Raw genomic sequence first — 18,286 nt, 5'->3', positions numbered from 1 at the left:
ACTAATGGGGATCCATAATAAACCCCAGGAAGAGAAGCTGTTGCCTTGGCAGGAACTAATGGGGAGCCATTATAAACCCCAGGAAGAGTAGCTGCTGCCTTGGCAGGAACTAATGGGGATCCATAATAAACCCCAAGGAAGAGTATCTGCTGCCTTGGCAGGAACTAATGGGGATCCATAATAAACCCCAAGGAAGAGTATCTGCTGCCTTGGCAGGAACTAATGGGGATCCATAATAAACCCCAGGGAAGAGTAGCTGCTGCCTTGGCAGGAACAGGGATCCATAATAAATACAAATGCAGTACTTACGCTTGAATCATCTGGTAGTCTGAGGAGTTGAAGACGTAACCCCCAACGACCCACATGACCCCCTGGTCCACTACGGCCTTGTGGGAAGCCCTGGCCAGACCTGGCTCGGGGTACTCCTCCCTCTGCCAGAACGAGGAGCTGGCTGGGACGGACACAGAGCAGTCTGGACCTGATGGACGACAGAAGATGGATGAGTGACTAACCTGGTTATCTGCAGACTATCACTTACGACCTACACCGTAGCCCATATATCATATTTAATTAAATACACATTCATATTTTGAAATGGAACCAAATGATTAGTGAAACCAAAGTGCTGTATCGTCCACTACTGGTCAAAAGTTTTAGAACACCTACTCATTCAAGGGTTTTTCTTTATTTTTACTATTTTCTACATTGTGGAATAATAGTGAAGACATCAAAACGATGAAATAACACATATGGAATCATCTAGTACCCCCCAAAAAAAGTGTTAAACAAATCAAAATATATTTTATATTTGAGATTCTTCAAATAGCCACCCTTTGCCTTGATGACAGCTTTGCACACTCTTGGCATTCTCTCAACCAGATTCATGAGGTAGTCACCTGGAATGCATTTCAATTAACAGGTGTGCCTTCTTAAAAAGTTAATTTGTGGAATTTCTTTCCTTCTTAATGCGTTTGAGCCAATCAGTTTTGTTAAGTTATGATGTCTTCACTATTATTCTACAATGTAGAAAATAGTAAAAAATTGAGAAGAGCCCTTGAATTAGTAGGTGATCTACAACTTTTGACCGGTAGTGTATAAATTAAATTAAATCAAAATAGCCTAGTACACAAACCAAAACTTTTCAAATCAAAAGGCTATTGCACAGAAAAAAGTCGGGTGCAAATTCAGAACCACTGGACAACATAACAAACTAAAGCACTGATCATTGGGAACGAGATCAGCATTACTGCTAAGCCGTGATCCATTAATTCAATAAATAAGTATACTAGCCTACAAAACTAAAACAATCCATTTACATTTTAGTCATTTAGCAGACGCTCTTATCCAGAGCGACTTACAGTTAGTGAGTGCATACATTTTCATACTGGCCCCCCCGTGGGAAACGAACCCACAAACCTGGCGTTGCAAGCGCCATGCTCTACCAACTGAGCTACAGGGGACTATATGTTCATATCAAAAGGCCTGATTAACATGACATCAATAACGCAGCCACATCCCAAGTCCCTGGTGCCGACACATTCAGAAATTAAACGATGGTTTAATATTTAGTTTAAAAGCTCTGACGAAGGCCAAGAGAACAAGAAACACTTTTCAATGAGAAAACAGAAATCCACTTTGGGTAAAACATATATTTAAAAAAATACTTCTGTTTTCAACTGTCATGGTGCAATACTATTATAATATCTCCACAGTATTGTCCAGTGTAATGAACAGCCGACTATAATATCTCCACAGTATTGTCCAGTGTAATGAACAGCTGACTATAATATCTCCACAGTATTGTCCAGTGTAATGAACAGCTGACTATAATATCTCCACAGTATTGTCCAGTGTAATGAACAGCTGACTATAATATCTCCACAGTATTGTCCAGTGTAATGAACAGCTGACTATAATATCTCCACAGTATTGTCCAGTGTAATGAACAGCTGACTATAATATCTCCACAGTATTGTCCAGTGTAATGAACAGCTGACTATAATATCTCCACAGTATTGTCCAGTGTAATGAACAGCTGACTATAATATCTCCACAGTATTGTCCAGTGTAATGAACAGCTGACTATAATATCTCCACAGTATTGTCCAGTGTAATGAACAGCTGACTATAATATCTCCACAGTATTGTCCAGTGTAAATGAACAGCTGATTGCATCCCAAAGGACACCTACTCTCTGTCGTAGCCGGCCGCGACCGGGAGACCCATGGGGCGGCGCACAATTGGCCCAGCGTCGTCCAAGGTAGGGGAGGGAATGGCTGGCAGGGATGTAGCTCAGTTGGTAGAGCATGGCGTTTGCAACGCCAGGGTTGTGGGTTTGATTCCAACGGGGGGCCAGTATGAAATAAAAAAAATTAAAAAATAACTTAACTAAGTCGCTCTGGATAAGAGTGTCTGCTAAATGACTAAAATGTAAATGTAAATGTATTTACCAAATCAAATTGTATTTTGTCACATGAATGACTTCAGTGCCCTTCTTTGTTAGGCATTGGAAAACCTCACTGCTCGACTGAGTGACCTTACAGATAATTGTATGTGTGGGGTACAGAGATGAGGTAGCCATTAAATCATGTTAAACACTATTAACTGTGAGCTTTCTAATGTCAAAATACGTTTGTTAGTCACCAAATATGGAATTTAATTTGTTACGACCGGTATGTACTTTTTTATTTTATACATAAACCGAACAAATGCCTCCAAATGTTATCATGGTAAACAACCAGTGTAGACTAATCTAATCTAATCAATCTTTATTGGTCACATGCGCCAAATACAACAGGTGTAGACATTACAGTGAAATGCTTACTGACAAGCCCTTAACCAACAATGCAGTTCAAGAAAGAGTCAAGAAAATATTTACTAAATAAACTAAAGTAAAAATTAATCAAAAGTAACACAATACAATAACGAGGCTATATACAGGGGTACCGGTACCGAGTCAATGTGCGGGGGTACAGGTTAGTGGAGGTAATTTGTACATGTACAGTGCCTTCGGAAAGTATTCAGACCCCTTGACTTCTTCCACTTTGATACGTTACAGCCTTATTCTAAAATTGATTAAATAACAAAAAATCCTTAGCAATCTACACACAATACCCCATACTGAAAACGCAAAAAAAGGTTTTTAGAATGTTTTGCAAATGTATTACAAATAAACAGAAATACCTTATTTACATAAGTATTCAGACCCTTTGCTATGAGACTCGAAATTGAGCTCAGGTGCTGCCTGTTTCCATTGATCACCCTGGAGATGTTTCTACAACTTGATTGGAGTCCACCTGTGGTAAATTGAATTGATTGGACATGATTTGGAAAGGCACACACCTGTCAATATAAGGTCCCACAGTTGACAGTGCATGTCAGAGCAAAAACCAAGCCATGAGGTCGAAGGAATTGTCCATAGAGCTCCGAGACAGGATTGTGTCGAGGCACAGATATGGAGAAGGGTACCAAAACATTTCTGAAGCATTGAAGGTCCCCAAGAACACAGTGGCCTCCATCATTCTTAAATGGAAGAAGTTTGGAACCACCAAGTTTGGAATCGGCCAAACTGAGCAATCGGGGGAGATGGGCCTTGGTCAGGGAGGTGACCAAGAACCTGATGGTCACTCTGACAGAGCACCATAGTTCCTCTGTGGAGATTTGAGAACCTTCCAGAAGGACAACCATCTCTGCAGCATTCCACCAATCAGGCCTTTATGGTAGAGTGGCCAGACGGAAGCCACTCCTCAGTAAAAGGCACATGACAGCCGACTTGGAGTTCACCAAAAGGCACCTAAAGACTCTCAGACCATGAGAAACAAGAGTCTCTGGTCTGATGAAACCAGATTGAACTCTTAGGCCTGAATGCCAAGCGTCACGTCTGGAGGAAACCTGGCACCATCCCTACGGTGAAGCATGGTGGTGGCAGCATCATGCTGTCGAGATGTTTTTCAGAGGCAGGGAGACTAGGAGACTAGTCAGGATCAAGGGAAAGATGAACGGAGCAAAGTACAGAGAGATCCTTGATGAAAACCTGCTCCAGAGCGCTCAGGACCTCAGACTGGGGCAAAGGTTCACCTTCCAACAGGACAACGACCATAAGCACACAGCCAAGACAACGCAGGAATGGCTTCGGGACAAGTCTCTGAATGTCCTTTAGTGGCTCAGCCAGAGCCCGGACTTGAACCCGATCGAACATCTCTGGAGAGACCTGAAAATAGCTGTGCAGCAACGCTCCCCATCCAACCCGACAGAGCTTGAGAGGATCTGCAGAGAAGAATGGGAGAAACTCCCCAAATACAGGTGTGCCAAGCTTGTAGCATCATACCCAAGAAGACTCAAGGCAGTAATCGCTGCCAAAGGTTCTTCAACAAAGAGAGGAGAGAGAGTGAGAGACAATGATAAAAACAGAGTGAGAGGAAAAGAGTGAGAGAAACTAATGATAAAAACAGAGGGCCAATAACAGCTAGTTAATAGTGATGTATTATTTGTTTTTGCCTTGTGCTGGGATTAAACCGTTCCAGGATGAATAGATCCAGGTCATAGAGAACGTGATGAGTCTCTCATATGTAGAAGGTCATAGAGAACGTGATGAGTCTCTTATATGTAGAAGGTCATAGACAATGTGATGAGTCTCATATATGTGGAATACAATCAGAAAATGCACAGTTTGGTTATAGAGGTCAATAACATTAGTGGCTGAGGGTAAGAGCTCTGATCTAGGATCCGTTTGGACTTTTAGATCAGATTATATTGACTGATCCTAGATCAGCATAAAGGCTTGTTGTTAGATAGAGACCGTGCCCACCAGGCTTGTTGTTAGATAGAGACTGTGCCCACCAGGCTTGTTGTTAGATAGAGACTGTGCCCACCAGGCTTGTTGTTAGATAGAGACCGTGCCCACCAGGCTTGTTGTTAGATAGAGACCGTGCCCACCAGGCTTGTTGTTAGATAGAGACCGTGCCCACCAGGCTTGTTGTTAGATAGAGACTGTGCCCACCAGGCTTGTTGTTAGATAGAGACTGTGCCCACCTTGCCACCCAGGCTGGCATCGACATGTCTTTGTGTCCTGAGAGCAGTGTCCCCCGTCAGGCCATCCACAGTCTGACAGGCAGTATGGGATATCACAGGCCTCGCCCTTCCAGTTGGGATCACAGTCACAATACACAGCACCTGTTGAGTTCCCAACGCGACACTCCCCTCGGCCAGAACAGCTGTTAGGACACGTGTTCACCCTGGGGGAGGGGAGGCAGAGAGAGGTGAAAGGGGGAGGGGGGAGGGGAGGCAGAGAGGTGAAAGGGGGAGAGAGAGAGATAAAAAGACAGGTAAGAGAGAGAACGATGGATGAATGAGGTTAGAAGGTATTTAAATATACTGATTGATTGTTTAATTCTGTATGCTAATGAGGAGGAGGAGACAAAGGGGTTCATAATATAAAACTCTACAACATCAAATCCTGTAAAATGTAGAATTACAGCAACACGGGGGATAGAAAGCTGGGATTTTTTACTAGAGCAACAAATTCCTGAGAACAAAATGTTTTGGAGCAAGAGTCTGGTTCTCTCATGTTCTGGCAGCAGCAGTCGAAAGGTTTGATGTTTGGGCTCGGCTCTTTGAGACACGAGAGAGAGAGAGAGACACTGGGGCCCGATGAGACACGAGAGAGAGAGAGAGACACTGGGGCCCGATGAGACACTACAGAGAGAGAGAGACACTGGGGCCCTATGAGACACCACAGAGAGAGAGACACTGGGGCCTGATGAGACACTACAGAGAGAGAGACACTGGGGCCTGATGAGACACTACAGAGAGAGAGAGACACTGGGGCCTGATGAGACACTACAGAGAGAGAGACACTGGGGCCTGATGAGACACGAGAGAGAGAGACACTGGGGCCTGATGAGACACTACAGAGAGAGAGAGACACTGGGGCCTGATGAGACACTACAGAGAGAGAGAGACACTGGGGCCCTATGAGACACCACAGAGAGAGAGACACTGGGGCCTGATGAGACACTACAGAGAGAGAGACACTGGGGCCTGATGAGACACTACAGAGAGAGAGAGACACTGGGGCCTGATGAGACACTACAGAGAGAGAGACACTGGGGCCTGATGAGACACGAGAGAGAGAGACACTGGGGCCTGATGAGACACTACAGAGAGAGAGAGACACTGGGGCCTGATGAGACACTACAGAGAGAGAGAGACACTGGGGCCTGATGAGACACTACAGAGAGAGAGACACTGGGGCCTGATGAGACACGAGAGAGAGAGAGAGACACTGGGGCCTGATGAGACACTACAGAGAGAGAGAGACACTGGGGCCCTATGAGACACCACAGAGAGAGAGACACTGGGGCCTGATGAGACACTACAGAGAGAGACACTGGGGCCTGATGAGACACTACAGAGAGAGAGAGACACTGGGGCCTGATGAGACACTACAGAGAGAGAGAGACACTGGGGCCCTATGAGACACTACAGAGAGAGAGACACTGGGGCCCGATGAGACACTACAGAGAGAGAGAGAGACACTGGGGCCCTATGAGACACTACAGAGAGAGAGACACTGGGGCCCTATGAGACACTACAGAGAGCGAGAGAGACACTGGGGCCCTATGAGACACTACAGAGAGAGAGACACTGGGGCCCTATGAGACACTACAGAGAGAGAGACACTGGGGCCCTATGAGACACTACAGAGAGCGAGAGAGACACTGGGGCCCTATGAGACACTACAGAGAGAGAGAGACACTGGGGCCCGATGAGACACTACAGAGAGAGACATTGGGTAGTTTGTGTCGTGCCCTTCACAGATGTCAGGGTCATGGCTAACCAGCCTGGTTAACTAACTCATCTAACTAACTAACTAACTAACCTCTTCCTGCTACTCCCTTCTATATTTATACAGTTTTACAAAACAAAGTGGCACCTTTCCTCTTTTGGTGAAGAGCTGCTGACTGGCTGGCTCACCTGTTACTAAGAAGAGGCCCTGCTGCAGCGACTGGCTCACCTGTTACTAAGAAGAGGCCCTGCTGCAGCGACTGGCTCACCTGTTACTAAGAAGAGGCCCTGCTGCAGCGACTGGCTCACCTGTTACTAAGAAGAGGCCCTGCTGCAGCGACTGGCTCACCTGTTACTAAGAAGAGCAGCTGCAGCGACTGGCTCACCTGTTACTAAGAAGAGGCCCTGCTGCAGCGACTGGCTCACCTGTTACTAAGAAGAGGCCCTGCTGCAGCGACTGGCTCACCTGTTACTAAGAAGAGGCCCTGCTGCAGCGACTGGCTCACCTGTTACTAAGAAGAGCTGCTGCAGCGACTGGCTCACCTGTTACTAAGAAGAGGCCCTGCTGCAGCGACTGGCTCACCTGTTACTAAGAAGAGGCCCTGCTGCAGCGACTGGCTCACCTGTTACTAAGAAGAGGCCCTGCTGCAGCGACTGGCTCACCTGTTACTAAGAAGAGGCCCTGCTGCAGAGACTGGCTCACCTGTTACTAAGAAGAGGCCCTGCTGCAGTGACTGGCTCACCTGTTACTAAGAAGAGGCCCTGCTGCAGCGACTGGCTCACCTGTTACTAAGAAGAGCTGCTGCAGCGACTGGCTCACCTGTTACTAAGAAGAGCTGCTGCAGCGACTGGCTCACCTGTTACTAAGAAGAGGCCCTGCTGCAGCGACTGGCTCACCTGTTACTAAGAAGAGCAGCTGCAGCGACTGGCTCACCTGTTACTAAGAAGAGCAGCTGCAGCGACTGGCTCACCTGTTACTAAGAAGAGGCCCTGCTGCAGCGACTGGCTCACCTGTTACTAAGAAGAGGCCCTGCTGCAGCGACTGGCTCACCTGTTACTAAGAAGAGGCCCTGCTGCAGCGACTGGCTCACCTGTTACTAAGAAGCCCTGCTGCAGCGACTGGCTCACCTGTTACTAAGAAGAGGCCCTGCTGCAGCGACTGGCTCACCTGTTACTAAGAAGAGGCCCTGCTGCAGCGACTGGCTCACCTGTTACTAAGAAGAGGCCCTGCTGCAGCGACTGGCTCACCTGTTACTAAGAAGAGGCCCTGCTGCAGCGACTGGCTCACCTGTTACTAAGAAGAGGCCCTGCTGCAGCGACTGGCTCACCTGTTACTAAGAAGAGGCCCTGCTGCAGCGACTGGCTCACCTGTTACTAAGAAGCCCTGCTGCAGCGACTGGCTCACCTGTTACTAAGAAGAGGCCCTGCTGCAGCGACTGGCTCACCTGTTACTAAGAAGAGGCCCTGCTGCAGCGACTGGCTCACCTGTTACTAAGAAGAGGCCCTGCTGCAGCGACTGGCTCACCTGTTACTAAGAAGAGGCCCTGCTGCAGCGACTGGCTCACCTGTTACTAAGAAGAGGCCCTGCTGCAGCGACTGGCTCACCTGTTACTAAGAAGAGGCCCTGCTGCAGCGACTGGCTCACCTGTTACTAAGAAGAGGCCCTGCTGCAGCGACTGGCTCACCTGTTACTAAGAAGAGGCCCTGCTGCAGCGACTGGCTCACCTGTTACTAAGAAGAGGCCCTGCTGCAGCGACTGGCTCACCTGTTACTAAGAAGAGGCCCTGCTGCAGCGACTGGCTCACCTGTTACTAAGAAGAGGCCCTGCTGCAGCGACTGGCTCACCTGTTACTAAGAAGAGGCCCTGCTGCAGCGACTGGCTCACCTGTTACTAAGAAGAGGCCCTGCTGCAGCGACTGGCTCACCTGTTACTAAGAAGAGGCCCTGCTGCAGCGACTGGCTCACCTGTTACTAAGAAGAGGCCCTGCTGCAGCGACTGGCTCACCTGTTACTAAGAAGAGGCCCTGCAGCTACTGGCTCACCTGTTACTAAGAAGAGGCCCTGCTGCAGCGACTGGCTCACCTGTTACTAAGAAGAGCTGCTGCAGCGACTGGCTCACCTGTTACTAAGAAGAGGCCCTGCTGCAGCGACTGGCTCACCTGTTACTAAGAAGAGGCCCTGCTGCAGTGACTGGCTCACCTGTTACTAAGAAGAGGCCCTGCTGCAGTGACTGGCTCACCTGTTACTAAGAAGAGGCCCTGCTGCAGCGACTGGCTCACCTGTTACTAAGAAGAGCTGCTGCAGCGACTGGCTCACCTGTTACTAAGAAGAGGCCCTGCTGCAGCGACTGGCTCACCTGGTACTAAGAGGCCCTGCTGCAGCGACTGGCTCACCTGTTACTAAGAAGAGGCCCTGCTGCAGCGACTGGCTCACCTGTTACTAAGAAGAGCTGCTGCAGTGACTGGCTCACCTGTTACTAAGAAGAGCTGCTGCAGCGACTGGCTCACCTGTTACTAAGAAGAGGCCCTGCTGCAGCTACTGGCTCACCTGTTACTAAGAAGAGCTGCTGCAGCGACTGGCTCACCTGTTACAAAGAAGAGGCCCTGCTGCAGCGACTGGCTCACCTGTTACTAAGAAGAGGCCCTGCTGCAGCGACTGGCTCACCTGTTACTAAGAAGAGGCCCTGCTGCAGCGACTGGCTCACCTGTTACTAAGAAGAGGCCCTGCTGCAGCGACTGGCTCACCTGTTACTAAGAAGAGGCCCTGCTGCAGCGACTGGCTCACCTGTTACTAAGAAGAGGCCCTGCTGCAGCGACTGGCTCACCTGTTACTAAGGAGAGGCCCTGTGAGGCCAGACTCACCTGGTACTAAGAAGAGGCCCTGAGAGGCCAGACTCACCTGGTACTAAGGAGAGGCCCTGAGAGGCCAGACTCACCTGTTACTAAGGAGAGGCCCTGAGAGGCCAGACTCACCTGTTACTAAGGAGAGGCCCTGTGAGGCCAGACTCACCTGGTACTAAGAAGAGGCCCTGAGAGGCCAGACTCACCTGGTACTAAGGAGAGGCCCTGAGAGGCCAGACTCACCTGTTACTAAGAAGAGGCCCTGAGAGGCCAGACTCACCTGGTACTAAGAAGAGGCCCTGAGAGGCCAGACTCACCTGGTACTAAGAAGAGGCCCTGAGAGGCCAGACTCACCTGTTACTAAGGAGAGGCCCTGAGAGGCCAGACTCACCTGGTACTAAGGAGAGGCCCTGAGAGGCCAGACTCACCTGTAGGAGATGCTGAACAGTCAGGTTATAAGGTCAGGTTATAAGGTCAGGGGTTAAGGGTTACCTATATGAGATGTTGAAGCCGGTCAGGTTATAAGGTCAGGGGATAGAGGTCAGGGGTTAAGGGTTACCTATATGAGATGTTGAAGCCGGTCAGGTTATAAGGTCAGGGGATAGAGGTCAGGGGTTAAGGGTTACCTATATGAGATGTTGAAGCCGGTCAGGTTATAAGGTCAGGGGTTAAGGGTTACCTATATGAGATGTTGAAGCCAGTCAGGTTATAAGGTCAGGGGATAGAGGTCAGGGGTTAAGGGTTACCTATATGAGATGTTGAAGCCGGTCAGGTTATAAGGTCAGGGGTTAAGGGTTACCTATAGGAGATGTTGAAGCCGGTCAGGTTATAAGGTCAGGGGTTAAGGGTTACCTATATGAGATGTTGAAGCCGGTCAGGTTATAAGGTCAGGGGATAGAGGTCAGGGGTTAAGGGTTACCTATATGAGATGTTGAAGCCGGTCAGGTTATAAGGTCAGGGGTTAAGGGTTACCTATATGAGATGTTGAAGCCGGTCAGGTTATAAGGTCAGGGGTTAAGGGTTACCTATATGAGATGTTGAAGCCAGTCAGGTTATAAGGTCAGGTTATAAGGTCAGGGGTTAAGGGTTACCTATAGGAGATGTTGAAGCCGGTCAGGTTATAAGGTCAGGGGTTAAGGGTTACCTATATGAGATGTTGAAGCCAGTCAGGTTATAAGGTCAGGTTATAAGGTCAGGGGTTAAGGGTTACCTATATGAGATGTTGAAGCCTGTCAGGTTATAAGGTCAGGGGATAGAGGTCAGGGGTTAAGGGTTACCTATATGAGATGTTGAAGCCAGTCAGGTTATAAGGTCAGGGGTTAAGGGTTACCTATATGAGATGTTGAAGCCAGTCAGGTTATAAGGTCAGGGGTTAAGGGTTACCTATATGAGATGTTGAAGCCAGTCAGGTTATAAGGTCAGGGGTTAAGGGTTACCTATATGAGATGTTGAAGCCGGTCAGGTTATAAGGTCAGGGGTTAAGGGTTACCTATATGAGATGTTGAAGCCAGTCAGGTTATAAGGTCAGGGGATAGAGGTCAGGGGTTAAGGGTTACCTATATGAGATGTTGAAGCCGGTCAGGTTATAAGGTCAGGGGTTAAGGGTTACCTATATGAGATGTTGAAGCCGGTCAGGTTATAAGGTCAGGGGTTAAGGGTTACCTATATGAGATGTTGAAGCCGGTCAGGTTATAAGCAGCGTCGCTGAAGAAGTGGAGGAGGGCGTAACCGGACTGTGACACCACCTCCGGAACCGTCTCGTTGCCATAGCGCTCAGGAACTATCAACCCACTGCAACAAGGACGGACAACACCCATCAACACCCTGCATAATTCCTCGTTACCCAGGTAAATCAACATCATGCAGGTTAATAAATGTTCAATTAAAAACACGTCAAAGTTGACAAAACATTCCACAGTTTATGTAATGTTTGAAGACAGCAGTGAGGAGCAGATGTCTATGATCAACTCCTGGTTTACCCCAGAATAACACGTCTCTCTCTCCACTGCACATCTCTCATACATTACACTGTCACAACACTTATTACCCCAACACAAGGTCAAACCAACCCACCACCATCATCATCGTCCAGCTCATCATCACCAACTACAATCACCACCACCACCACCTATAATCACCACCCCCATCTATAAATCACCACCACCACCTATAATCACCACCCCCATCTATAAATCACCACCACCACCACCACCTATAATCACCACCCCACCTATAATCACCACCACCTATAATCACCACCACCTATAATCACCACCACCTATAATCACCACCCCACCTATAATCACCACCACCTATAATCACCACCACCAACTACAATCACACCATTTACATTACATTTTTACATTAACGTCATTTAGCAGACGCTCTTATCCAGAGCGACTTACAAATTGGTGCATTCACCCTATGATAGCCAGTGGGACAACCACTTTACAATATGTATTTTTATTATTTTTCTTTGGGGTGGGGTAAGGGGGGGTAGAAGGATTACTTTATCCTATCCCAGGTATTCCTTAAAGAGGTGGGGTTTCAAGTGTCTCCGGAAGGTGGTGAGTGACTCCGCTGTCCTGGCGTCGTGAGGGAGCTTGTTCCACCATTGGGGTGCCAGAGCAGCGAACAGTTTTGACTGGGCTGAGCGGGAACTATGCTTCCGCAGAGGGAACTGTGCTTCCACCAAATACAAAATCACCACCACCACCATCTACAATCACCACCACCACCACCGTCCTCCCTGTACCCACCACCACCACCACCACCACCGTCCTCCCTGTACCCACCACCACCACCACCACCGTCCTCCCTGTACCCACCACCACCACCACCACCACCGTCCTCCCTGTACCCACCACCACCACCACCACCACCACCACCACCGTCCTCCCTGTACCCACCACCACCACCACCCCCGTCCTCCCTGTACCCACCACCACCACCACCACCACCACCGTCCTCCCTGTACCCATCACCACCCCCATCCTCCCTGTACCCATCACCACCCCCGTCCTCCCTGTACCCACCACCACCACCACCACCACCACCGTCCTCCCTGTACCCACCACCACCACCACCCCCGTCCTCCCTGTACCCACCACCACCACCACCCCCGTCCTCCCTGTACCCACCTGAAGGCAGCCAGTAGAGGGGTGTAAATAGAGTCCCCATCGTAGACATACAGGTGGTCCCAGCTGCACTCTGTAGCAAAGTGGTCCAACCTCAGTCTGAGGATGCTGTCGGGCCTGCAGGACCGAGACAGAACAGTTAGGATGCTGTTGGGCCTGCAGGACCGAGACAGAACAGTTAGGATGCTGTTGGGCCTGCAGGACCGAGACAGAACAGTTAGGATGCTGTTGGGCCTGCAGGACCGAGACAGAACAGTTAGGATGCTGTCGGGCCTGCAGGACCGAGACAGAACAGTTAGGATGCTGTCGGGCCTGCAGGACCGAGACAGAACAGTTAGGATGCTGTCGGGCCTGCAGGACCGAGACAGAACACAGTTAGGATGCTGTTGGGCCTGCAGGACCGAGACAGAACACAGTTAGGATGCTGTTGGGCCTGCAGGACCGAGACAGAACACAGTTAGGATGCTGTTGGGCCTGCAGGACCGAGACAGAACACAGTTAGGATGCTGTTGGGCCTGCAGGACCGAGACAGAACAGTTAGGATGCTGTTGGGCCTGCAGGACCGAGACAGAACACAGTTAGGATGCTGTCGGGCCTGCAGGACCGAGACAGAACACAGTTAGGATGCTGTCGGGCCTGCAGGACCGAGACAGAACACAGTTAGGATGCTGTTGGGCCTGCAGGACCGAGACAGAACACAGTTAGGATGCTGTTGGGCCTGCAGGACCGAGACAGAACACAGTTAGGATGCTGTTGGGCCTGCAGGACCGAGACAGAACACAGTTAGGATGCTGTTGGGCCTGCAGGACCGAGACAGAACACAGTTAGGATGCTGTTGGGCCTGCAGGACCGAGACAGAACACAGTTAGGATGCTGTCGGGCCTGCAGGACCGAGACAGAACAGTTAGGATGCTGTCGGGCCTGCAGGACCGAGACAGAACACAGTTAGGATGCTGTTGGGCCTGCAGGACCGAGACAGAACACAGTTAGGATGCTGTTGGGCCTGCAGGACCGAGACAGAACACAGTTAGGATGCTGTCGGGCCTGCAGGACCGAGACAGAACAGTTAGGATGCTGTCGGGCCTGCAGGACCGAGACAGAACACAGTTAGGATGCTGTTGGGCCTGCAGGACCGAGACAGAACACAGTTAGGATGCTGTTGGGCCTGCAGGACCGAGACAGAACACAGTTAGGATGCTGTCGGGCCTGCAGGACCGAGACAGAACAGTTAGGATGCTGTCGGGCCTGCAGGACCGAGACAGAACACAGTTAGGATGCTGTCGGGCCTGCAGGACCGAGACAGAACAGTTAGGATGCTGTCGGGCCTGCAGGACCGAGACAGAACAGTTAGGATGCTGTCGGGCCTGCAGGACCGAGACAGAACAGTTAGGATGCTGTCGGGCCTGCAGGACCGAGACAGAACACAGTTAGGATGCTGTTGGGCCTGCAGGACCGAGACAGAACACAGTTAGGATGCTGTTGGGCCTGCAGGACCGAGACAGAACACAGTTAGGATGCTGTTGGGCCTGCAGGACCGAGACAGAACACAGTTAGGATGCTGTTGGGCCTGCAGGACCGAGACAGAACAGTTAGGATGCTGTTGGGCCTGCAGGACCGAGACAGAACACAGTTAGGATGCTGTCGGGCCTGCAGGACCGAGACAGAACACAGTTAGGATGCTGTCGGGCCTGCAGGACCGAGACAGAACACAGTTAGGATGCTGTTGGGCCTGCAGGACCGAGACAGAACACAGTTAGGATGCTGTTGGGCCTGCAGGACCGAGACAGAACACAGTTAGGATGCTGTTGGGCCTGCAGGACCGAGACAGAACACAGTTAGGATGCTGTTGGGCCTGCAGGACCGAGACAGAACACAGTTAGGATGCTGTTGGGCCTGCAGGACCGAGACAGAACACAGTTAGGATGCTGTCGGGCCTGCAGGACCGAGACAGAACAGTTAGGATGCTGTCGGGCCTGCAGGACCGAGACAGAACACAGTTAGGATGCTGTTGGGCCTGCAGGACCGAGACAGAACACAGTTAGGATGCTGTTGGGCCTGCAGGACCGAGACAGAACACAGTTAGGATGCTGTCGGGCCTGCAGGACCGAGACAGAACAGTTAGGATGCTGTCGGGCCTGCAGGACCGAGACAGAACACAGTTAGGATGCTGTTGGGCCTGCAGGACCGAGACAGAACACAGTTAGGATGCTGTTGGGCCTGCAGGACCGAGACAGAACACAGTTAGGATGCTGTCGGGCCTGCAGGACCGAGACAGAACAGTTAGGATGCTGTCGGGCCTGCAGGACCGAGACAGAACACAGTTAGGATGCTGTCGGGCCTGCAGGACCGAGACAGAACAGTTAGGATGCTGTCGGGCCTGCAGGACCGAGACAGAACAGTTAGGATGCTGTCGGGCCTGCAGGACCGAGACAGAACACAGTTAGGATGCTGTTGGAAAAAACTATTAAGAGTTCAACTAAACATGAATAAACTCAGGTCTAGGAAACACTGTTAAGCTAAATCTGGATCTGGGTAAACTTCAGTTTGAGGATGGTGTTGAAAAAGGGTCTTGGCTGAATTTCACGGTTGCATGTGGTTCAATTTGAAGAAATAAGTAATTGCTATAAGCTCAGTGCTAAATGGTCAACAGTTTTCAGTGGAGCGGAAAACCCAGAATATTAAAAATGTTGTTACTATGAGCACTCATGTAATGCTTGGCAATGCTTGTAAAAAAAATATCAATATCTTCACCTCTGGAATACTTTACATTTTCACAAATCACATCATTCAGAGGCAGAAGGGTCAGAGAGATTTGTTGTTAGGAATGAGAGTGGGATATTTTAAGTTGTCTGGTCACGGATAAGTAGTCTATTAAAAAGCACAATCACATCTTTGTCTCTGCACCAGATGGCCGGTGCTGGAGGTCAGTGGGGTTGTTCTAGAAGACACCGTCCGCGTCCCAAACGACACCTTATTCTCTATATAGCGCACTCCTTTACACCAGAGCCCTGTTAAAGCCCTCTGGGTCCTGGTCAAAAGCAGTGCACTATATAGGGAGGCATTCGGGCTGCAGCCGGTGGATTGCCCTCACTTCATTAGCTAGCAGCTCTGCTCTTCATTAGCTAGCAGCTCTGCTCTTCATTAGCTAGCAGCTCTGCTCTTCATTAGCTAGCAGCTCTGCTCTTCATTAGCTAGCAGCTCTGCTCTTCATTAGCTAGCAGCTCTGCTCTTCATTAGCTAGCAGCTCTGCTCTTCATTAGCTAGCAGCTCTGCTCTTCATTAGCTAGCAGCTCTGCTCTTCATTAGCTAGCAGCTCTGCTCTTCATTAGCTAGCAGCTCTGCTCTTCATTAGCTAGCAGCTCTGCTCTTCATTAGCTAGCAGCTCTGCTCTTCATTAGCTAGCAGCTCTGCTCTTCTAAGAGTCCCACAGCAGAATGAGCAGATGTCTACATGGGTTATTACATTCCAGTTTATCACTTAGTTTTTATCAACATTCTTGTGATTTGGATTCAGAAGATAAACTACTGGGTTGAAGCTAAGTGCTGATAACTCCGTCCTGATAACTGCGTGCCCTACACGCTTCATGTAAATGAAACATCTAGATTTGCATAGAGAATGAAACGGCAAAACCTTTTAATACAAACATCACTGCATGTTATGAAGCTTAGCTTAGATTATCACTTAGTATAACTTTCTATTAATAAATAGCAACATATTTTTGGTTGATCTTTAAGAGAAGCTTGGCTATAGACTCTCAATGGCCAGTTTATTAGGTACACCCACCTAATATAATAATATGCCATTTAGCAGACGCTTTTATCCAAAGCGACTTACAGTCATGTGTGCATACATTTTTACGTATGGGTGGTCCCGGGGATCGAACCCACTACCCTGGCGTTACAAGCGCCGTGCTCTACCAGCTGAGCTACAGAGGACCACGTTGGCCACCCCAACGTACCGGGGTCGGCCACCCCCTTTGCCTCCAGAACAGCCTGATTTACTCGGGGATGGAAACATTGCTCAAATTGGTATCAAGGGACCTAACGTGTGCCAGGAAAACATTCCCCACACCATTACACCACCAGCCTGTACCATTGACACCAGGCAGGATGGGGCCATATCCTGACTCTGCCATCAGCATGACGCAACAGGAACCAGTGTTGGTCACAGTGTGCCCACTGGATCCGATTCTTCTTGTTTTTAGCTGATAGGAGTGGAACCCGGTGTGGTCGTCTGCTGCAATAGCCAATCCGTGACAAGGACCTACAAGTTGTGTGTTCCGAGATGCTGTTCTGCACACCACGGTTGTACTACGCAGTTATTTGCCTGTTTGTGGCCCGCCTGTTAGATTGCATGATTCTTGCATTTCTCCTTCGACCTCTCTCATCAACCAGCTGTTTTCGCCCACAGGACTGCCGCTGACTGGATGTCTTTTGTTTATCGCACCATTCTCAGTAAACCCTGGACACTGTTGTGTGTGAAAAGCCCAGGAGGCCGTTTCTGAGATACTGGAACCGACGATATAACCAGGCTCAAAGTCGCTCAGATCACTCGTTTTGCCAATTTTAACGTTCAATAGAACAGTAACTGAATGCCTCGATGCCTGCTTGGGCCATGCGACTCACTGTCTGTAGGAGCGAAACATTTTGGTGAACGGGGCGGTGTACCTAATAAACTGACACTGTAGCTTGGGCCCATCTTTCAGTGACATGGTGCAGGGTAGACGCGTGTTGCTGTGGTGCCGTTAGTCTATAGTTGAACTGACGTTCCCTCAATCACCCAGGTTCACTTGGTCTTGTACTGATAACTGCCCTGATTGAAATGTAAAGATCATGTAAAAGTATATTTGTGGGATATGTGGTGCTGTTAGTCTATAGTTGAACTGACTTTCCCTCAATCAGCCAGGTGCACTTGGTCTTGTACTTGTAGTTCCCTGGTCCGTCTGTCAGGAACCCTGAGGGACCAGTCAGCCTATAGGAGAGAGAAGAGGTCAAAGGTCAGATCAGTCAACCAATAGGAGAGAGAGAAGTTAGAGATGAAAGGCCTCACCTTACAGTACATTTTCTATTACAGTGACACCTTATAACACAGCCATTCACCCAGTCACACGACCAGCCATTCGCCCAGTCACAAGACCAGCCATTCACCCAGTCACAAGACCAGCCATTCACCCATTCACAAGACCAGCCATTCACCCAGTCACAAGACCAACCATTCACCCATTCACAAGACCAGCCATTCACCCAGTCACAAGACCAACCATTCACCCATTCACAAGACCAGCCATTCACCCATTCACAAGACCAGCCATTCACCCAGTCACAAGACCAACCATTCACCCAGTCACAAGACCAGCCATTCACCCAGTCACAAGACCAGCCATTCACAAGACCAGCCATTCACAAGACCAGCCATTCACAAGACCAGCCATTCACCCAGTCACAAGACCAGCCATTCACAAGACCAGCCATTCACAAGACCAGCCATTCACCCATTCACAAGACCAGCCATTCACCCATTCAC

At 49.4% G+C, this 18,286-nt stretch overlaps 1 protein-coding gene across 1 annotated transcript in view; it reads right to left on the bottom strand.

Moving 5' to 3' along the window:
• Nucleotides 1-309: 309 nt before the first annotated feature.
• The window catches only part of LOC311121495 (attractin-like), a gene marked incomplete at its 3' end in the record, with an annotated part of 38,128 nt that continues 20,151 nt past the window's right edge, over nt 310-18,286 (bottom strand). Inside the window, exons 2-6 of the mRNA XM_084195977.1 lie at nt 17,651-17,734; nt 12,767-12,880; nt 11,289-11,417; nt 5,032-5,234; nt 310-478 (exon numbers count right to left, since the gene is read on the bottom strand). Of these exons, the coding sequence (XP_084052103.1) occupies nt 310-478; nt 5,032-5,234; nt 11,289-11,417; nt 12,767-12,880; nt 17,651-17,734 (699 nt within the window). The remainder of the gene's footprint in view (nt 479-5,031; nt 5,235-11,288; nt 11,418-12,766; nt 12,881-17,650; nt 17,735-18,286) is intronic.

Source organism: Coregonus lavaretus (assembly GCF_964263955.1).
Source record: "Coregonus lavaretus genome assembly, contig: HAP1_SCAFFOLD_404, whole genome shotgun sequence".
Taxonomy (NCBI): Eukaryota; Metazoa; Chordata; class Actinopteri; order Salmoniformes; family Salmonidae; genus Coregonus; species Coregonus lavaretus.
This window is presented reverse-complemented; position numbering and strand designations above follow the sequence as displayed.